Source organism: Sapajus apella, unplaced genomic scaffold, assembly GCF_009761245.1.
Source record: "Sapajus apella isolate SASKATOON/1434 unplaced genomic scaffold, GSC_monkey_1.0 scaffold45, whole genome shotgun sequence".
Classification (NCBI taxonomy): Eukaryota; Metazoa; Chordata; class Mammalia; order Primates; family Cebidae; genus Sapajus; species Sapajus apella.
This window is the reverse complement of record NW_022436985.1, coordinates 18,911,242-18,934,303: the sequence shown is the minus strand read 5'-3', so window position 1 is coordinate 18,934,303 and position 23,062 is coordinate 18,911,242. Positions and strand designations below refer to the sequence as shown.

At 35.0% G+C, this 23,062-nt stretch overlaps 1 protein-coding gene and 1 long non-coding RNA gene across 3 annotated transcripts in view; one reads left to right on the top strand and one right to left on the bottom strand.

The window, feature by feature from the left end:
* BMP2K (BMP2 inducible kinase) overlaps positions 1-23,062 on the top strand; it is a 128,835-nt gene that overhangs the window by 37,975 nt on the left and 67,798 nt on the right. For both annotated transcript variants that reach the window (XM_032239825.1, XM_032239824.1), the window contains exons 3-6: positions 7,460-7,565; positions 15,335-15,477; positions 17,894-18,015; positions 20,135-20,216. In XM_032239825.1, coding sequence (XP_032095716.1) covers positions 7,460-7,565; positions 15,335-15,477; positions 17,894-18,015; positions 20,135-20,216 — 453 coding nt within the window. The remainder of the gene's footprint in view (positions 1-7,459; positions 7,566-15,334; positions 15,478-17,893; positions 18,016-20,134; positions 20,217-23,062) is intronic.
* On the bottom strand, positions 1,234-13,251 carry LOC116524507. The gene is made up of 3 exons (XR_004257363.1): positions 13,241-13,251; positions 6,257-6,259; positions 1,234-1,363 (listed from the first exon to the last, which is right to left on the bottom strand). It is a non-coding gene; the product is annotated as an uncharacterized LOC116524507 (long non-coding RNA).

Below are 23,062 nucleotides of genomic sequence, written 5' to 3'. Positions count from 1 at the left end.
TTCCCCTTGAGATAGAGTCTTGCTTTGCTGCCCAAGCTGGAGTGTACTGGCATGATCTCAGCTCACTGCAACCTCCAGCTCCCAGGTTCAAGCAATTCTCATGCCTCAGCCTCCTGAGTAGCTGGGATTACAGGTGCCCACCACCATACCTGGCTAATTTTTTGTGTTTTTAGTAGAGATGGCATTTTTTTTTATTATTTTTTGAGACGGAGTTTCGCTCTTGATGCCCAGGCTGGAGTGCAATGGCACGGTCTCGGCTCACCGCAACCTCTGCCTCCTGGGTTCAGGCAATTCTCCTGCCTCAGCCTCCTGAGTAGCTGGGATTACAGGCACGCGCCACTGTGCCCAGCTGATCCACCCGCCTCGGCCTCCCAAAGTGCTGGGATTACAGGCGTGAGCCACCGCGCCCGGCAGAGATGGCATTTTATCATGTCGGGCATGCTGGTCTTGAACTCCTGACCTCAAGTGGTCTGCTTGCCTTGGCCTTCCAAAATCCTGGGATTACAGCTGTGAGCCACTGTGCCTGGCCTGTTTTATTTTTTTCTGTAACATTAACCAGCTTTTATGCAAGCTGCTTATTTATAGTAATCTTTGAAGATCATTTAATTAGAAGATAATCTAGTAATTTATAGTGGAGTCATCCCTTGGTTGGGGATTTGGTTCCAGGGCCACTACAAATACTAAACTCTGCAGATGCTCAGATCTGAGAATACTAAAAGCCCTTATGTAAAATGTAGTATTTGCATGTAACCTGCACACATCCTCCTGTATACTTTAAAACTATTCTGGTTTCTTTCTTTTTTTTTTTCTTAAATACATTTTAGTTGTGAACTGTTTTCAGGATAGAAATATTTACAGACTTATATAGTAAACACCAAGTTTGTTCACCATCCTGCTTAAGAAATTAAACCCAACTTATGCTATTGGAGCCTTCTGTGTGTTTCTTCTCCACTGTATCCCTGTACAGGCAAACCTTGGAGATACCAGTTTAATTCTAGGACTACTGCAATGAAGTGAATGTTGCAACAAAGAAAAATTTTTTTGGCTTCCCAGTGCATACAAAAGTTATGGTTACTGTTTTTATCTGCCCATGTATTAGACCAATGTTTCAGTTGCCTATTCTACTTCTCCATCAAACTAGTACTCTGAGGAGGACCTTTCTCTGCCCCATTGTTGAACATTATGATGTACATTGTGTTCCTTGGTCTGAAGAAATGATGGTTGACCCTGTAAATTCATACACTGTCTTTTGTTCTGGCTTTTTTATGGCATTCTGAGTATTTTCATCTTCCACTGCATAAGCAAAGCCCACTCCAGAGTCAACGTCTATTCCTGTCAAGACCTATTCGTAGACCCCTGAGGGCTACAGTATCCATATGTGCACTCATTTCATGGACCCAGATGGACATCTCCAAGGGAGCACATGCACAGACCTGCTTGCTGATTCCATTCACCTTCCCAACCTGGAAGGGAGTTCTTCTGATGGGCACTGACATGTTTTACTTTAATGCACCCCTCAAATTTCCATACGCTGTGTGACAGGCCATTGATCACTGCCTGTGAGTCAGTAAAGAACTTAAAACACAGGGACTTCCACCACTGTTCATTTCTTCCATTACTGCTAAAAAAAAAAAAAAACAAAACTGCATGTAATTCAGCCCACCTCACTGATATGTTTAACTTCCTTGATCCAAGTAGCAGCCATCCAAACAGAATGTTGTCTATCGCTTTGGAACTGCCGTCTGTAAACCAAGTAACTCCTTGTTGGTCAGTTAAGAGCTGTTCATAGTACTGTCCAAGTGTCAGTAGAATCCAGCAGTACCTCACACAGTTCTAGGGTCAGTCCTAGGGATAAAGAGGCTCCCTACTTAAGAGTGTCTCCACCTTGCATTCCCCAGGTAGCATGAGAGCAGACCCACCCTCAATCTGGGTGGGTACCATCTAATGTGCTGCCAGCATGGCTAGAATAAAGCAGGTAGGAGAAGATGGAAGAGCAAACTTGCTGAGTCTTCTAGCCTTCATCTTCTGACAGACCGACTTAAAATTGTGATTCCCACCACCCACTCTTTAGGTTCTATTAATTTGCTAAAGTGGCTCACAGAACTCAGGGAAACACTTTGGTGTTAGTGGTGTATTTTTTTTTTTTTTTTTGAGACGGAGTTTCACTCATGTTACCCAGGCTGGAGTGCAAGGGCGCGATTTCGGCTCACCGCAACCTCCGCCTCCTGGGTTCAGGCAATTCTCCTGCCTCAGCCTCCTGAGTAGCTGGGATTACAGGCACGCACCACCATGCCCAGCTAATTTTTTGTATTTTTAGTAGAGACGGGGTTTCACCATGTTGACCAGGATGGTCTTGATCTCTTGACCTCGTGATCCACCCGCCTCGGCCTCCCAAAGTGCTGGGATTACAGGCTTGAGCCACCGCACCCGGCCCTAGTGGTGTATTTTAAAGGATATTGCAAAGGATACAAATGAAGTGATGCATAGGGTATGAGGTATGGGGGAAGGGTTTCAGAGCTTCCTTGCCCTCCCTAGGCACATCTCTAGGAACTTTCACATATTCAGCTATCTGGAAGCTCTCTGAACCCAGTCCTCTGGGTTTTTATGGAAGCTTCATGATGTCAGCATTCCTTCCCTTAGGGTATAGTGTAGGACTCTCTCTGGGGAGTGCTTTAAGATCCACAATCAGAAGGGTGGGCAAAGATTAAGAGTCCTGCCTTGGGGCAGGTGAAAGGAGGGCAGGAGAGAGATTCTGTTTCCTGAGGGCTAAGATACCCAATATTATAACAAAAGACTGTGACTAGGGCTTTGGGAGTTACAAATCAGGAACTGTGGACACAAACCAACATAGAGTATCATAACACCACAACACTCCACTGTAGTCTATAAAACGTACAATAGCGTTATGTCTAAAAAAAATTGTATATACCTTTTAAAAAGACTTTCTTGTTAAAAAATGGTGATTATCACCTGATTTGATGTTGAAGGCTGCTGACTGATCAGGGCGGTGGTTGCTGAAGCAAGGGGCAGGGGTAGCTGTGGAAGTTTCTTAACCCATTTATGCCGGAGATTGCAATTTTTTGAATTTTTGCGTGAGTGAAAAATCAGACCTTGGCGATGACCTTGAGTAGGATATAAATAACTCCCACATGCCTAGCATTCCAATAATGGAACAGTAGGCATAAATGGGTTTTAGACATAGTGAAGTTTGCTACATCAGTTGACTTTTCCTTTTATGAAAGCTTTTTCTGTAGCATGCAATACTATTTGATAGTACTTTATCCACAGTAGGACTTTAGGTTTTTAATTTACTTTGCCCAGATCCATCAGAGAAATAATTATTTATGGCAGCTATAGTCTTAAGAAATATGGGCAGGGTGTGATAGCTCACGCCTGTATTCCCAGCATTTTGGGAGGCTGAGGCGGGCAGATCATGAGGTTAGGAGTTTGAGACCAGCCTGGCCAACATAGTGAAACCCCGTTTCTACTAAAAATACAAAAAATTAGCCAGGCATGGTGGTGGGCGACTGTAATCCCAACTACTCAGGAGGCTAAGAGGCAGGAGAATCCTATGAACCTGGGAGGTGGAGGCTACAGTGAGCCGAGATCTCGCCATTGCACTCTAGCCTGGGCTACAGAGCGAGACTTTGTTTCATAAAAACAAAAGAAATACGTTTTTTATGTAATAAGACTTGAAAGTTAAAATTACTGCTTGACTCATGGGCTGCAGAATGGATGTTGTGTTAGCAGGCATGAAAAAAATATTAATTTCTGTCTTTCTTTCTTTTTTTTCTTTGAAATGAAATCCTGCTCTGTTGCCCAGGCTGGACTGTGGTGGTACAATCTTGGCTCACTGCAACCTTTGTCTCCCAGATTCAAGGGATTCTTGTGGAACAGCCTCCCGAGTAGCTGGGACTACAGGCAGGTGCCATCATGCCTGGCTAATTTTTGTATTTTTAGTAGAGATGGGGTTTCACCATGTTGCCCAGGCCAGCCTTGAACTCCTGAGCTTAAGTGATCTGCCCACCTTGGACTCCCAAAGTGCTAGGATTACAGACAAGAGCCACTGCGCCCAGCCAACAATATTAATTTTTTTGTACATTTCCATCAGAGCTCATGGGTGACTAGGCATATTGTCAATGAGCAGTAACATTTTGAAAGGAATCTTATTTTCTTATCAGTAGATTTCAACAGTGGGCTTAAAATATTCAGTGAACCATGCTGGAAACAGATGTCACGTCATCAGGCTGTTGTTTTATTTATAGAGCACAGGCAGAGTAGGTTTAGCATAGTTCATAAGGGCCTAGGAGTGTTGGAATGGCAAGTAAGCATTGGTTTCAACTTAAAGTCACCAGTTGCATTAGCCCTTAACAAGAGAGTTAACCTGTCCTTTGAAACTTTGAAGCCAGGCATCAACTTGTTCTCTTTAGCTATAAAAATCCTAGATGGCATCTTTTTCCAGTAGAAGGCTATTTTCGTCTACATTGAAAATCTGTTGTTTAATGTAGCCACATTCATCAATGATCTTAGTTAAATCCTCTGAATAACTTGGTGCAGTTCCTGCTTTACCTTATGCTTACATGTGCTGGAGATGGCTTCTTTCCTTAAACCTCATGAACTAACCTCTGCGAGCTTCAAACTATTCTTGTGCAGCTTTTTCAGTTCCTCAGCCTTCATAGAATTGAAGGCAGTTGGGACCTTGCTCTTGTTTAAAGCTTTGGCTTAAGGGAATGTAGCAATTGGTTTGATCTGTCTAGACCATTAAAAGCTTTCTCCATGTCAGCAATAAGGCTCTTTTGCCTTTTTACCATTTGTATGTCCATGGGAGTAGCACTTTTAATTTCCTTCAAGAATTTTTCCTTTGCATTCAAAATTTGGCTAACTGGTGTAAGAGGCTTAGATGTCGCCCTTCTTTGGCTTTCCATGTACCTTTCTCACTAGCTTAATCATTTCTAGCTTTTGATTAAAACAAGAGTTGTGGGACTCTTCAGTATTGTTGTGTTTTATGACATAGGGAATCCCAAGGAGAAGGGACCCTGAGGAATGGGTAGCCAGTGGAACAGTTAGAACACATATGACATTTATTGATTGAATTCACTGTGTTATATGGGCAAAGTTTGTGTTACCGTACATCAATTAGAATAATAACGTTAACCATCACTGATCACAAATTATCGTAACTGTTGTTATAATAAAGGCAAAGTTTGAAATAGTGTGAGAATTACCAAAATATGACACAGAGGTATTAGAAAAATAAACTAAGTCATTGGAAAAATAGTGCCTATAAACTTGTTCTATGCAGGATTGCCACAAACCTTTTATTTGTATAAAATGCAGTATCCGCAGAGCATAATAAAGCAAAGTACCACTTTAAAAAAATGTAGCACAATAAAATGAAGTACACCTTTACTGTTCTCCTTATCCAAAAAAAATCATACTGTCCTGAATTCTATGTTTTTATTCCTTTGCATTCACTGTATGTGTTTCTGTTCACAAACAATAGTTTTGTTTTTCAGTTGTAATATCATGCTCTAATGTTGATTGTTTTTCTGTGAACTCTGCAATTTATGGCAAGGCATCTTTCAGCAAGGGAAAACTTCTTTTTAAATATTAGGAAAAGTGAAAAAAAATAGGCCATTACAAACGTCATGACTCTAACTTAACTAGCCTAAATAGTAAATAAATGTTATATATATTTAAAATAAAAATTTTCTTCTTTATTAGGGTTGCTTATGCTCAGTGCTCTGTATGGCTTCCTGTTCTTGTTTTTACTCCTTGTTTTCCCATTTCTCCCCTCCTCTTCATCCTCTTTTCTCTTCTCCATGGTTTGTTGAGTGCTTACATACAAACACACACACAGGTGTATATATATATTTGAAGATTATTTTGTTGAGGTGAAATTCACATAATTATAGCATCTTTATTTTTTATGGCTGAATTATATCCCATTATATGTCTGTAACACAGTTTATCATTCATCTGTTGATGGAGTTTAAAAAATTATTTGATGTGCATTAGGGCTGTTTCTATCTTTTGGCTATTATGATTAATGCTGCCATGAATACGTGCATACATCTATTTGCTTGAGTACCCGGTTTCAGTTGTTTTGGGTATATACCTAGGAGTAGAATTGTTGAGTCATATGTAATTTTATGTTAACTGTTTTCCATAGCAGTGAACCATTTCATGTTCCAAGGAATGTATTTTTCCATATGCTTGCCAACACTTGTTATTAATGTCAGTCCTACTTATCCACCTGCTAAGAGAGGGATTTCTTATTTTGTATCAACGTTTTTACTAACACACATATTACAATCCCTTTTGTTAGCAAGTAAGTGCATTTGCCAATCTGACTTTTTCGAATTCTGCTTTTCTCTTTTTCTTAACTAGATTAGAGATGATTAGGCTTTGACATTTACTTTTTTAAAGGTAAGGCTATTAGCTAGAAGGGTGAAAAGATTTACCTCATGATAATGGCAAAGCTTAGACTAAGTTCTCTATCTTGAGTCCAGATGTTACAGTCTTGGACTGTTGTGTCATAATTCTTCTATTCAATAAAATTTGTATGATTTTGAGACATACAATATATGAGGAGCAGCACACTCAAATCCTATGCTTTTGAACATTTTTTGGGGAAATTAGTTCTTTAGTGTGGTCTATCAACTTTTTTGATAACTCATCCCCATTATGTATACTAGTTTATAAGTAATTCACATGTTCAGTGGCCCTTAGCCCTTATTTCAAATTATATTACATAGTTAAAAGTAAGTTTATTGCTAATGATATTTAATGTAAATTTATTTTAAATAATATTTGTAATAGTTGTTTTTAAACTTCCTGGTAGAACAGAGTAGATTGTTATTTCTGACCTCATTGTATGCAGATGACTATCTTGTACTAGATGCAAAAGTTTCTTTTCTTATATTCTTATATTTATATTAGCATTATCTTTATGGTTTCTTTTCAGAAATCTTTTTAGCCATTTGTTCCTTTTTTTATGTTATTTAGTTAAAACTGTGTGTATATAAATTCATGTAATAGCTACACATAAATTGCAATATGTTGCAGGCAAAATAAATGAGCATATAATTGTTAATAAATATTAGAGGTTAATTTAAAAAATTTTTTTAGATAAAAACAAATATAAAAGTTCTAATATTTTATTTTCAAGTTCTTTGTACACTTTTGGGAACTATTACTTTTGAGTGAACCATTTTCACAGTTTAATTTAAAAATAATATTCATATTTGTCTGTTGGAAAATTGCAGTCACACCCAGGTAAACTTTTTATTGAAACCATAGAAGCCTTTGCTTGGTTGAAATGTGTTAGATTCTATACTCGTGCTTAATTATTGCTTTTTGAAATTCTTTAAATACATTAATTTAGTCTTCAGACCATTACTAATGCTATACCTCTAAAATGTATATTTTCCAGTTTTTATTTCTTTTTTCTTTCCAGAAAGAGTTATCTGGTCACAAAAATATTGTGGGTTATTTGGACTGTGCTGTTAATTCAATTAGTGATAATGTATGGGAAGTCCTTATCTTAATGGAATATTGTCGAGGTAAGTATTTTTCTGCATTTGTACTATAATAAAAAACTTCTCCTTAAATGGGTTGCTAGATATCTTCGTTATTTCCAGGGTAGCTGTTAACTTAATCTAGTCACTTATAGTAATCTTAGCTTTCATTATCTAGTTAGGAATAGTGTTAAAACATTATTCAAGGCTGCACTCGGTGGCTCAGTGGCTAATGCCTGTAATCCCAGCTCTTTGGGAGGCCAAGGCAGGAGAATCACACAGGAGATGGACACCATCCTGGCCAACATGGTGAAACCCCGCCTCTACTAAAACTACAAAAATTAGTTGGGTGTGGTGGTGTGCGCCTCTACTCCTAGCTACTCGGGAGGCTGAGGCAGGAGAATCGCTTGAACACAGGAGGTGGAGATTGCAGTGCGCTGAGATGGAGCCACTTCACTCCAGCCTGGCAACAGAGCGAGACTCAGTCTCAAAAAAATAAAAACAAAAACATTGTTCATAAACCTAGTCATAGTTGCTGCAATTATGATATGAGCATGTAAATGCAGAATGAGAAAAGTGGTATTGAGTTTAAAATAGGAAATCTAAGCAGGTACAGAGTTACAGTTCTTTCTCTCCATAGAATTCTCTGGTAATCAAACCAAGAAGAGCATAATGTGTCAATATTAATGTTGTAAGATTTTTCCATTATTCTCCCGTGTTATCATAAATATTAAATTTAACAAATTTAGAGGATGCATTTTGATCTGTAGACTTTATAAACCTGTTTTATGTAGTTTCTTGGTGTTCTTTTGTAAACATTAGAAGATAGAAAATCACATTTTATTTGGACCCAGTGTGTTATTTTAAAATAAATATTTATTTGTATAACCTACCTTAATCATTATCATAACAAAAAATTCCTGACATTTAAAAATTTTAATGTGTGGAAAGGTGGAGGCAAATAATCTATTTCCTACAAACTTGCAAGTCATATTTGGCACTTGTGGTTCTAGGCAGCCCTGGTTTGCATTTACATTCTCTTAAGACAGTAATTACTATTCCAGGAACTCTTATAGTTTCTTGATGGTTGAGGAGGAAGAGGGGAATGATGATGATGTTAGAGAAAATATGATCTTGTTTACTGCAGTCTTTTAAGGAGGGAAAGATAGGGGAAAATGATGTGAATCACTGTTACGATGCCTACTGTGATGTATTTGTAACTTATTTCCATACATAATATTTAACTAACATTTAACATTTAATTGAGTTTAATAAACTCGATTGAACAGAAAAGAGTTTGTGCAGAGGAACTCCTCTTTTGAAAATCATCAGATCTCATGAGACTTATTGACCATCACGAGAACAGCATGGGAAAGACTTGCCCCCTATGATTGTTTGAACAAACAAACTCGATTGTTTTTTCTTTATATCTTATCTTCTCTACTATAAAGTACTGTAATCTCTTTTAGGAGAAGATACTCATTTTTTTCTACCCCATTTTCCTGAATCCTGGCATCGATAGTGCTAATTCTTAGTTAGAGTTTACTAATAGCCCTTGACTACTTGTAACTTTTAAAAGATACTTGAATCACGCAAAATCATAACCCTGGATAAATTTAATTAATTGTCACTTATAAGACATCTTAAAAGGAGAATCAAATGACTTTCAAGTTTTAGGGGCAAATTTTATTTTAAAGTAGAAGAATGATCATATCTGTTTTTTGAGGTATGCATTGTTTTGTTTTAAAATATTTTTAGAAAAAGTTATCCAGTCTTCAAATCATCAAGCTCTGTGGTATAAATTGTAAATTTTTATCGAAGTAATTTATGTATATGGTTTGAAAAGTCAAATAGTTCTGTTAAGCTGTGGCTAAATCAGTACCCTCCTGCCTCATCTCTCTTCTCAGAGGCAGTGTCTTTAAAATATTTGAGATGTTTCTTCTCATATTTACTTTCATATTTCTACACTGCATTATATAAAAGAGAATCAATAATTTAATGTTTTCCTACGGGTACAAAAGAGAAAGGGCTTAGAAAATCAAGGGAAGTATGTAATTCTGGGCATGAGGAGGCTATTGAAAGAAAGTTTTCTAGTACTATTTCTGATTTTCTGTTCTAGATATTGTCTCTAAGAAAAGATGGGGATTTTACTTCAAGTATAGATATTCTTAGGTTTTGGACTAAATCAGTGTTTATTTTGCCATTTAATGGTGATTGTAATTGTATTTTCTTATACTTTGTGTTTTCCTGGAGTTAGTAATTACCTCGTTTTTCATTTGCCTGATTTTCTTCATGTATATTAGTATTTTAGTCCCACATTTTCCAATAGAAGTACAAATAATTATGCAGTATGTTTAGACATTTTAATATTTTTGTTGATTTCATTTTTTCTTCCCTTAAAATCCTGCTTAAGTTTAAACAGCATTTAGCTGTCATTCGGAAATTCCCTTTGCCTCCCTTTTATCTTGGATTCCCTGATACTTATGCCTCTCCTTTGTTTTCACTCCCTAATTTGGAAGAGTATGCTTTTCAGTAGCTTTCTAACTGGATTTTTGGGAGAAATGGTTTTGAAACCTTGCATATATAAACATATCTTTATTCAGGGCCTACATTTGATTGTTAATTTGGCTGGCAAACATTATATGTTGGAAATAATTTTGATCTAGAATTTTGAAGACATCATTCCACTTTTTTCTTAAGTGTTGTTGAGAAATCGATGTTACTGTGATAGCTTAATTTTTCTATGTGACTTCTTATCTTCATGGACACTTAGTTTGAATCTTTCCTTTATCTATAGCATATTGAAATTTCAAAATGTATGTGCCTTAATGTGTGTCTTTTTTTGTATGCTTTTTATGGGGCACCTAGCGTTTTTGTCTTCCATTTTCTGTTCTTTCTTACTGGACTTCTCATATTCCTTAAGATGTTTCAAGCTTTCTAGATTGATAATCCTCTGATTTTCTTTTCTTTCTTATTTTCCATTTCTTTCTTATTTTTTTCTTTGTTGGAAACATTCCTCTGTATCTGTTAGCTCTTCTCTATAGAGATATACAAAATAAGAAATACACAAATTTTTTTTTTTTGTATTTCTGCTATGTTATTTTTAATTTCCAGGGACTCCTTTCTTTTTTTTTTTTTTTTTTTTTTTTGGAGATAGAGTCTTGCTCTGTTACCCAGGCTACAGTGTGCAGTGGCACCATCTCAGCTCACTGCAACCTCTGCCTCCTGAGTTCAAGCAATTCTTGTGCCTTGGCCTCCTGAGTGGCTGGGATTACAGGTGTGTACTACCATATCTGACTAATCTTTTAAATTTGTTTTAGAGACTGGATTTCGCCATGTTGGCCAGGCTGGTCTTGAACTCCTGACTTCAAGTGATCTGTCTACCTCGGCCTCCCAGAGTGCTGGGATTATGGGCATGAACCACTGCTCCAAGCCTGACTCTTTCTTGTTCTGTCAGTGTTCTTTGCTAAAATACATCTTGTTGCCATGCTATGGGGAAAAAATACACCTTGTTCTTGTTCTAGCTGCGAATCTTTTGTTGTCTGTAGATATTAATTTCAGTTTGTTCATTTTTTCTTTCTTTCCACCTCTGCTCTTTCTTTCTTTTTGAGACAGGGTCTCACTTGTCTTCCACACTGGTGTCCAACCTCAAACTGCTGGACTCAAGTGATCCTTCTGCCTCAGCCTCTTGAGTAGCTGGGATTAGAGTCACACATGGCCATGCCTGGCCAATTTTTAAATTTTTAATTTGTTGTAGAAACAGGATCTTGCTTAGTAGCCCAGTGTGGTCTGGAACTCCTGGTCTCAAGAAATCCTCCCATCTCAGCCTCCCAAAGTGTTGGGATTAAGGGCAAAATTACTGTACCCAGCTAATTTTAGTTTTTAATTTTTTTTCTTTTCCTTGATGTATTTGTATGTTTTTATGCTACTAAGGACATACCCAAGACTGGGCAATTTACAAAAGAAAGAGATTTAATTGGACTTACAGTTACACGTGGCTAGGGAAGCCTCACAATCATGGCAGAAGGCAAGAAGGAGCAAGTCACATCTTACATGGAGGCAGCAGACAAAGATAGACAGCTTGTGCAGGGGAACTCCTCTTTTTAAAACCATCAGATCTCTTGAAACTTACCGTCACAAGAACAGCATGGAAAAGACTTGCCCCCATGATTCCGTTACCTCCCAAGGGGTCCCTCTCACAACATGTGGGAATTCAAGATGAGATTTGGGTGTGGACACAGCCAGACCATGCTTTTTCTTTTTTTGTTCAAAGTTTTCTTCAGATGTTTTGCCTTCTAAGGTTACTGCATGTGTTACAGACTAGTTGTACCCCCTAAGTGGGCAGTTATTTCTTCAGAGAAGAAATCCAGAAGGCCTGAATAGAGTATGCTCAATTTTCTGAATGGGGTATACTCAGTCTCTTTTCTCAGATGAATCAATTAGATAAGCTCAGGGGCATTGGTTTTTATTATGTAGGAATAAAATTGTATGGACAGAAGAATATGTGACATAGCCCATATCCCCTTCCATGGTTTTAGGTATCCAGTGTTTACGATGATCTTTGTCAAGTGTAATCATCTTTTGTCTTTGTAAATTCATGGTTTGGTACTGCTTTATTTGTTAATATTTTGATGCATAGATTAAAGATAAATTATGTCCTTTAATTTATCTTTATTAATAATTTATCTGGAAATCAGTATTGGTATTTTGAGTACATTTCTATTATTTCATGAATAATTTGTGAATAAATTATGAAAATTTATAAATGTTTAATGTATATTTTTAGGAAGTATTCTGCATAGTTTCCATGGATTATATATCTGTTAATATTTCCTTAATTTAAGAAAATCCCAAAACTCAATAGCATAAAACAACATTCCTTTATTATAGCCTGTGTATCCATGGTCCAGCTGCTTTCAACTTAGCTTGATAGGGTGGCATTGCAGATTTTGGCAGGGCTTGCTCACATGCCAGTGGTTAGCTGGGATTAGTTGGAATGGCTCTGCTTCACATGTTCGTTGTCCTCTTTCTGGCACTATCAAGCTGCCCTGGGGATGGTTTTCTCATGTGGATGGTAGAAACATAAGAAGGCATGTGAGGTCTCTTAAGGTCTAGTCTTGGGGCTGGGACACTGACACTTTTACCTTTTTCTGTTGGCCAGAGAAAATCAAATGACTAAGCCCAAATCAAACGGCAAGAAATTTTCTCTGCCTCATTTACTGGGACAAACTGCAGAGTTACATAACAAAGTACATGTAAAAAGTGAAGGTTGAAGATTTGGGACCAATAATGCAATCTACTACAGATAAAATTGAATAATCTTGTTGTATTAACCAGGGTTTTCTAGAGGAACAGAACTAATGGGATATATGTATGTGTATATATATACACACATATGAGAGTTTATTAAGGAGTATTAACTCATGAGATCACAAGGTCCCACTATAGGCCATCTGCAAGCTGAGGAGTGAGGAAGCCAGTCTAAGTCTAAAAGCTGAAGCAACTAGAGAGATGTTTGAGGGCAGGAAGCATCCAGCATAGGAGAAAGATGTAGGCTGGGAGGCTCAGCCAGTCTAGTCTTTTTAGTTCTTCTGCCTGCTTTTTATTCTGGCTGTGCTGGTAGTTGATTAGCTTGTGCCCACCCATATTAAGGGTGAGTCTGCCTTTCCCAGCCCATTGACTCAAATGTTAATCTCCTTTGGCAGTACCCTCACAGACACCCAGAATCAGTACTTTGCATCTTTCAATCCAATCAAGTTGACACTCAGTATTAACCATCACACTTGTAAAAATAAATAAGTCACATTATTAAAATTTAAGTGGAATAATAGGTTGCATTTATGGTTTTTTAAAACTGATCAGTAATATGTGTAATCAGATATGGAGGTTGTTGAACACCTTTAAGAGGTTAGAAAAATGTTGACTTTTTAATGTTAGTGATGAAATTTGGCAGAGTATAAAAAGCTTTTGTTTGGAGATGATATCTCTTTGGAAAATATGGAAAGCGTTGAGAGTTATAGGCACCTCATTTTAAAAGACCCTTAGTATGTAATGTTTGATTTCCAAATCTGATTTTTTACCTTCTTTTAAGCTTTATTTAATTTTCAGAAAACTGATATTCAGTAATGAAATTTTATTTCATTTGAAATTTAACCAAATACAGTTTTTAGTTTTCTCTGGGGACTTGTTTTTTGTGATTCAGGATTCCTACTTCAAAGATCTCTAGATTGAAGAAAGAGAATTAATGTTCGTTTAAAGTTGATTCTGCTTCTTATAATATTGAAAGTTTGGAAGAGGTGTGGTGATTTCAAGGTTATGATTTCCTTATGTATAATGTGATATTTCATGAATGTGAATGAACACCGAGAAAGCATTTTTTAATCCTATTTAATTTTTGGTTAAAACCAGCCTGTCTAGTTTAGAATAGACAGGGAGTATGCCAGACGAGGGAGTGGAAGAAGTTGCTGCATGGTCATGTGCCCCAGTCTTCTGAGATAATCTGAACAAATTACACCTGAGTCTTTTGAAAGTTGGGCATTCATAGGTAAAATTCATGTTATTTTTGCTTTATAATCCTATGAGAAAAATATTCTCAGAAAAGACAAGACTGCTTAGACAGTAATAACACAAGGAACGAGTGTATATGTACCTTTTCATAGATTGTAAAATAGCAAATGTTTATTTATCTAAACTTGGAAAGTTGCTCTATGTTTTTTTAAATTCCCATACTCAATTTTTATTAGACTGCTTTCTGTATGAATCATATACTTACTTGCATTCTTAAAATATAATGATGATTAACCCTTTGTTAATAATTATTAGACTATCAATTTCTATATTGTAATATATAACGTTCTCAGGGCTCAATGGTATAAGTGTGGCAATTTGATTTTAGTTGATTATTTTGGTCCATTATCTTTTGTCTGGATAGACTTTGCCTCCTAACCCATTTTGATTCCCTTAACCCTCGATGAGATTTTTTAAAAAAGTCAGATGAGGAAGTTTCTTTGGCTCTCAAGATAGAATCTAAAATATGACTGATCCCTGTCCTTGCCAATTTATGTCACCTTACTGTCTCCATAGCTTCCTAGACCATATCAGCTTTCTTTAGGTTGTAAAGAAAGTCATATTGGCTTTCTTTGAGTTATTCAAAGTCATCAAGCTCTTTCCAAAACTGATGGCATTTGTATATGGTACTCACTATTGCTAGTATATTGTTCTCGCGAGTCTCCGTCTGGTTGATTCCTCATTATCCTTTGGTCTCAAATATCACTTCCTTAGACCTGATCTGGTAGCCTCTCCTCCTTATCTTTCTTCACAATTTAAAGTTAGAGTCTTATGTAAATTATTTTATATTATTGTTATGATATATAATTATTGCTGTTTATCTATTTGTGTGATTGCTTCTACCTTTAGACTGTAAAGTCTGTGATAACAGAAACCTTATTTTTTGTTCGCCACTGTTTACCCCATAAATAGCATGCTGTTGAATAATTTCTTCATGGTTGAATATTTCTTCAAACCAGTATGCCATTAATTATTAGATATACTTTGATTTCAGAAATGTTAAAAAAAAAAAGTGGGCAATAGCATTAATAAGACATTTATCTATTTTAAGATGATCTCTGAGATGTAAAATGTGAAAAAATGTGTGTCATTGCATCAGTACAATATGATACAATAAGCATTCTTACCTGAGAATTATGAAAAAGCCAATTTCCCATTACCTGAGACCAGAAAGACATTTCTTAATTTACTTGTGATAGACTTTTTTAATGAAAAATATGTCCTCTCAAAATTACTTTTTTGGTTAGCTGGGCAGGTAGTGAATCAAATGAATAAGAAGCTACAGACAGGTTTTACAGAACCAGAAGTGTTACAGATATTCTGTGATACCTGTGAAGCTGTTGCAAGGTTGCATCAGTGTAAGACTCCAATAATTCACCGGGATCTGAAGGTAAGAACTTTAGAATACCTATGGATTAAGTAATAAGTTGGAGTTTAAATGTTCTTAGACTATTTTTGTCTAAATCAGTATAAAAACTAGCTTTGAGATTAGTGTCTCTCTCCCATTCTACATTTCCTGAGGTCTTATAGAGTTATTGTAGATTTGAAATTGTGCTTTACTTGACTTTGAGGATTTCTAGCATGGCTGTGGAGGCAGATTTTGTACTTTCTACCCTGTATCTCTGTTTTATATAGTAGGCTTCTTTAAAAGATTTCATTTGAACAGAAGTGCAATTTTTCACAGACATATGTTAAATGTCTCTCCACACTATTCTCTCAGTTCAGCTAGCATTCCTCCTATTTCCTGTAATCCATATTAAGCATCAAGGTGTTCTCAAGAGATACTGGAGGAGGAGACCATAAGTGGGTCTCTTTTTCTTTTTCTTTATAAGTTAGTACAGTTTTCTATTATTTTCTATAATTTGGTAACAGTTATCTTGAAGGTCACTTTATCTTCTTGTGGACTCTTGACCTCTTATGTTGCTACTCACTTGTTACATTGAAAAAAGTCCCCAAAGAGTATTGAATAGTCTGGCATTATATTGCTAGAGACGTAATTTAGAACCACAAAAGTCTTCTTTCATGCCCACAAGAACACTGAGATTACAAAAATCACTCCCTCTGAAATGCTTTATGCCTAGATATTACCCTGGCTACCCTTTCCACTCCTTCAGGTCTGCTCAGGTTCACCTTCTCAGTGAGTCCCGTCGTGAGCCACCATATTTATCACTACAGCCTAACCTGCCCTACCTTTTATTAGCCCTTATTACTTCCTGTGATATTGTACAGTTTGGTTATGTACTATGTCTATTATTTATTTTCTGTCCTCTCCCTCTAGAACGTAAGCTCCATGAGGGCCAGGACCTTTTTTATTTTTTCCTTTCATTTTTAGTTATATATTTAAGCAATTAGAATAATGCTTCATACATAGAAGAGTCTTAATAAATATTGAATGAATGAATCTCAGTTCTGACTGATGATACAGAATTTTATGAAAGTTGATTATGAAATGCTTGTAAGATAAAAGAGAATAGAAAATGTCACTAAGATTATAGGCTGTCAATCATGAAAGTGTCATCTAGAAAACCTAGGATGATAGGAGATAGGGCAGGATTGAAGTGCATAACTGCAGGCCTCTGCCCTTAATTTGGATAACCAGTGTAGTTCCTGTTCTTCTGAATATGCAGCTTTTCCATTTCCCCTAACAATTTGGTGTGGTTTTTTTTTGTGTTGTTATAGTTCATTAATATTTTGCATACAAAGTTGATATTTTCAGAAAGAATTCAGAAAAGACATTTAATTGCATAATTTTGTTTTGCCCGTATTTTATATGGTTCTTTTTATATGTGTAAATACATGCAACAATATATGTTTTAAGTAGATTTCTTTCTGAATCTTTATTTTGTACAAATCTTTAAAAAAGTATACTAAAATGAAATATAGGTGAAAAGTTATAATGAAACTGAGTATTTTGATAAAATGGAAATAAATGAATTATCTAAGACTATCATAAAAATAAAAGACATTGTGAAAAAAACGCGTAATTTATTAGGTGCTTACCATATTCCAGACTGTTCTAAGCACTTTACGTATTTTAACTCATTTAATGTTCACAACAGTTCTATATGGCAGATTAATATTCTATTTGTCCCTATTTTACATAAGGAACCTAAAACACAAGAGCAATTAAGCAGTTTGTCTAAGGGTCCATGTGCTAGTTAGTAGCATATTTGGCTCTGAACACACATTTTACTATTCAAGAAACTGACTATAATAATTTATTTTAGTTACTATAACTCTGATTTCCAAATTAAGTCAAATTTGTATTTTCCAGTATAGTATTTTAAATAAAAAATGGTACTAGAGGTCAAAGATGGAATTCCAGTGGTTTTCATTATTATTTATCTATAGAGAAGCTTAAGCGTCGTAAAAGGAGAAAAGTGGTGATATAGTAAAAGAGAGAAGCTGGATTCTGCCAGGTACTAGTTCTTCTCTTTCATAAAAGCAGTTTTAGAGAGAATTTAGGGTTTCTTTGACCCTGTACAAATCAACCTGGGGTGGAAGAAGCATTTCTCTGTTCTTAATAAGAGAGGCAGTAGACATAGCATATTTTTGCTCCAGTTCATTTGTCCTTCCTCATAATTTGGATATCTTATGTCATATGATACATACATATATGTGTGTGTGTGCATGTGCACACGTGTGTATGTATGGCACATATATACACATTTTTATATATGGCACAGACCCTTCAATGTTTATAGCGTGAAAATAAACTTTGTAAAAATAACCATTTTTTACAATGATTGTAAAAAGCTAATTTTTACTTTGAAAATACTACTAATTATTGATTTTCTTTCCTTAAGGTAGAAAATATTTTGTTGAATGATGGTGGGAACTATGTTCTTTGTGACTTTGGCAGTGCCACTAATAAATTTCTTAATCCTCAAAAAGATGGAGTAAATATAGTAGAAGATGAAATTAAAAAGTAAGTATTTGTCTTTATATTGTACTTTATGTCATGGTAATTTTAGAATTTGAGTCTGACTGGCACTGCTAATACAGATTTTAGGTATTTCATTTATAGATTTCTTTGAAATATTCCTATGCCATAGATGTCGATTAATTCGTGTCTGATCTAGCTCAGTAGGAAATATATTTAGCCATAGATACAGACTTTTTAGTTGACATTGTAAACAGATTTATAAAGAAATTTGTTAAATAAGCTGTAGTAATTAATGAAATCATTAAAGGGAGGTTTAAATGATTATTGAGTTCACTTAAACATCTTTGTTTTTACTGATACTGAGGATTTTTGCATGTTAAGAAAAAGTTAAATTATTTGAAAACATTTAAGCTTTTCTTATTTAATATTAAAAGGATTAACTTTTGTATGCTTTGAAAACTGGAAAATGAAAGTATTAAGACTGCATTGTTACTGTTACTTTGTAATAATATGCTGGAAAACTCTGGAATGGAAATATGTCATGTCTACTATATGTTCTCTTAATCCTGTGCTTTCAGTGGTTGCTAGAGTACATGTGAGAATTTTTCCCTGACTTTTTTGTTTTCTACTTTAGAAAGTGGAACTATTTGTAAATTTTAGATTATCTTAATAAAATGATACAGCATGCAGAAAGATCTCTCAGAATAGGACTTTCTTAGTAGTGACCTTTTCCGAGTTGCCTTTCATCACTTCCTCGCAAATTCTCTATTGCCTAGTACTATGTCAGCGCCATTATTTGAACTGCAGTATTTTGAAATAGTTCAAATAGAGCTGATTTTACTCTGGATCATTTGTATAATACTGTGGATTTCTCTGCTACATACTTTTACTCAGGAAACTTAGCCTATGATCATTATGTTAGATTCAATAAAAAAACACAAACATGTTAGTAAATATGTGAAGTCCTAAAGAACCCAAGAATAATAAAGTATTGCATTGGCTTATTGGGGAATACGTTTATATAATTTAAAAAATTTATTGGATTGTGATGTTTAGTGGCTGCTGTATAGGGTTCTGTCCAAGCATCCCTGACCTGCTAGACATTTTATTCCTTGCTGTTGCCTTCTGAAGTGTAAGGTTCAATTGAATGTTTTATTAGCAATGAACAAAAGTTCATGAGGGGTTCTTGTCCTCTGTGGCTCAATTAAAAGACTAACCATTCATTCAGTTGATAAGTATTTATCAAGGGTCAGTACTTTCTTGATTCTGGGATATAGTGAACAGAAATCCTGTCCTCGTGAAGTTTATATTTCTGTTTTTTCAGGTCATTCTTCCACAGTAGTATCATTCAAACACTCTCACCAGTCAGAGTGATTTGGAAAAAGTAAGGTGGTAGAATGTTGAGTTTTAAGACATTTCTTGCAAAATAAAATGTGTGAACCATCAAACCAAATCTTAAATTACGCCATGATATAGGATATCCATTCGTGTTCTGATCATTTCTGACATGAAATTTGAAAACTACTTCTTTAAAATGTTCTGTTCAGAACAAATATGGGGTTTTTATATTAGTAGATATTTATTCACAATATCTTTTGATTCAAAATAGCTTATTATGGCAGTCAGTATTAGAAATATACTTAATGAGTACAGTTAGATTGTAGAAACTAGATTACTTTTAAAACAGTTATAAAAACAAACTCAGGAGAGATTTACTGCTGTGTTAAGGAAGTATGTTAGAGTACATAAAAACAAATTCCTTAGTAAATATATAAATTAACTTTTTGAGAGAGTGAAACTTTTAATTTAGTAGACTAAAATATTTTGATAAGGAGATCATAATAATCGAATTGTGTTATTTCACATAAGAAATTCAAGGAAAACTGTTCCCAATATATTGTCATTAAGATTTTCATAATAAAGAAAATTAAGCTTTTAGATTATTAATAATTCTGTTGTATTTGTTGAATAAAAATGTATATAGATGCTTTGTATTGTTTAATCCTTGATGGGTTTTTAATGAGTTTTTAAAAATAGTGTTATTCTATCTAATGTTATTGAGCCTAAAAAACTTTTTTGTAGTATTTTATGTAGAAACAATGTATTATCTGTCTTTTTTTTATATATGTATCTCCACTCCATTTCACTCATTTACTGCCAGGTATACGACTCTGTCATACAGAGCCCCTGAAATGATCAACCTTTATGGAGGGAAACCCATCACCACCAAGGCTGATATCTGGGTAAGGCAAAGAAAGGCTGGAACTTGCTTTAACAAAATTAAAAAATCTGAGTTCAGTTGATTATTTTTTCCCTGCCCCCCAAAAGGTATTTCTTAATAAGTAGAAAAGAATGATGTACAGTAGAGCTTCTTATTCAGAAGAAAAATACTAGAATATTTTATCTTCTCAGTCTTGAGATGAAAGCTTATATATCAAAAAGCAAATAAAAAACTTATAACTTTTTACCACAGCATTTTTTAGGATTTAGATTGTATATGAGTGTTAACATTTTTTTTGAGTGGAATTTTGGTTGATCAAAATGCAGAAAAGCTGGACATAACTTATGTAATTACACAGTCATTCTCTGGCATACTTTTATTGGAAATTGATATGAGTAAATGTTTTTCTAATTACAGTATAAACACACCATTGTCTAACTTCTGTATATTGAGGGTCTTTATCATTTGGCCTCTATATATCTGGATAGAATTACTGAGATAGACCTTGTTTTTTTTTTGAGACAGAGTCTCGCTCTGTCACCCAGGCTAGAGTGCAGTGGCAGGATGTTGGCTCACTGCATTTTCCATCTCCCAGGTTCAAGTGATTCCCCTGCCTCAGCCTTCCTCATAGCTGGGACTACAGGCACGCAGCAGCACGCCCAGCTAATTTTTTGTATTTAGTAGAGACAAGGTTTCACCATGTTGGCTGAGATGGTCTCGATCTCCTGACCTTGTAATCCGCCCGCCTCGGGCTCCCAAAGTGCTAGGATTATAGGCGTGAGCCACCGTGCCCGGCCGACTATGTTTCTTTATATTTGAACTTGGTGAGAATGCTGACACCTCTTTAGAATTTATCTTATAAGTAAACCATGTTTGTGATTGTGTTTAATAAACTAGGAAGATACTATTTTAAGTGTTAATTCATGTAAATTCAACAGTTATTTAGCCATATCTATCACAAGTGACCATATTAGGAATGGAGGAATAAAATTCTTTAGAAATAATTTTAGAATTTACAGAAAAGGTCAGATTTATTTTGTTTTGAAAACACAATGTTCAGAAAACTGTCAAGCATAATGTGTGAAACCAAACGAATATCTCCTTGGAATTCCTTTCCTAGCCTCCTCTCTTTTAGTTTGGGGTACCAAAGTCTTGGGAAACAAATACTCTTTTGTAAGGTAATAAAAAAAAATCTTTGATTAATCTTTTTGTCTATATAACATATATACATTCACCAAACAATTCTTATGGTAGATGAATTTTTAAAAATTATATATATTAATCAATTAAAAATAAGTATATTAGTTAATTTGGTACTACTTATGGATCTCCAGCTTATATAACTCTAACTTGCTTTCTGCAGCATTAACATTTGACTCATTCAATGGCTTATAAAGGTGAGGGTTATTATAATATAGAAAGCAAATTAAACTGGATCTTAATTTATAAAATGAAGATATTAGAAGAGGTGATTATGGATGTCTTTTCTGGCCTAATTTTGTGACTGCTGTTCAATTACATATTACCTGAAAAGAGTATTTCAGTAGCAGATAAACAATAGGCATCATACTTTTACTATCATTTTGAAACCATTGAAGGTTTATTGAAAAAAAAAATATTCTCTAAGCACAAGACTGTTTTCCAATATATTAACACAAAGAAGGAGATCCTTTTTTGGGGTATTTATTCCTGAGACTTAGTATGCCAGTGAAGCAGCATACTAAATTGTCAGCGATACTTTTAAAATTTGTACTGTTTACATATTAGTTATGGAATAGTGTTTCTGTGATGTAAAAACTGTAAGCTGTGGGCTTACAAATAGATACTCAAAAAAAAAAAAAAAGGAAAGAAACATAATTAGACAATAGTATATTTATATGCTTGAAAGAGGGAGAAACTTAATTTCCATGTTGCCATTTTTATGCTGCCTTACTTAGCTTAGGTGAAACACAAGTTTGCTACATATTTTAGGTGTGAATTCAGTTATATCCAGAAAAAATATTCAATTCAAATTGGCCAAGAACTATATCTTTCATCCTGCCTCAACATACTATTGATTTGGAGAGTTATCATATTGAGGTATGATAATGAAGTATTTAGCACTTCATATTTTGGAAAATAATTATTTTAAAAAATACTTTTTTGCTTGGAAGTTTCTGTTTTTGGTTAGTACTTTTATCCTGAGATTTAGGATGCTGATTTAATTAAGTATTAGAAAATTCATTAATAGGCAAAATAAAGTATTGAAGAAAATTGAAGATGGTGATCCCAGCCTTCAAAATGCAGTCACTGGTTCCCTTCTGTTTCTTCTACAATTCTCACTGAGCTGGATAAGAAGGGAAATACCTTTGGCTTGAAAAAATTAGTATACCTCATTGTGTTCACACTTTAAGAAGCAGAGTATTTAGATTCATATATTTTTAAAGTATGCTTGCATTGTTAAAATTGTTATCTAGGAACCCTGCATTATTTAGTCTAACACAAGACAAATTCCTGAAGTTTGAATAACAAAATAAAACTGGCTAAAATGGAGATCTCTTTTGCCTAGACTATTACCTGGACAGTGCACAGAAAGATGTAATTTAATGTGGACATTATACCATTAATAGCATTTTTTTAAGTGCTGTTAAGGGAGCGTTATGTTCAGTTTGCTTTATATAAGTTGAAAATATCTTCCTTAAAGAAAAAAACATCATAAATCTTTTTTTAACCATACTGAATTGGTTATTCCTACTTCAAATCTTTATAATTTTGTCAAGTAATAACTCAGTATTTTTTATGAACTAACACTGAAATTTTTTAGAGCTTTTAAATTGTTTTCATTGGAACGTTGCTACAATATTGAAAATGTTCTGTAAATTACTGTTG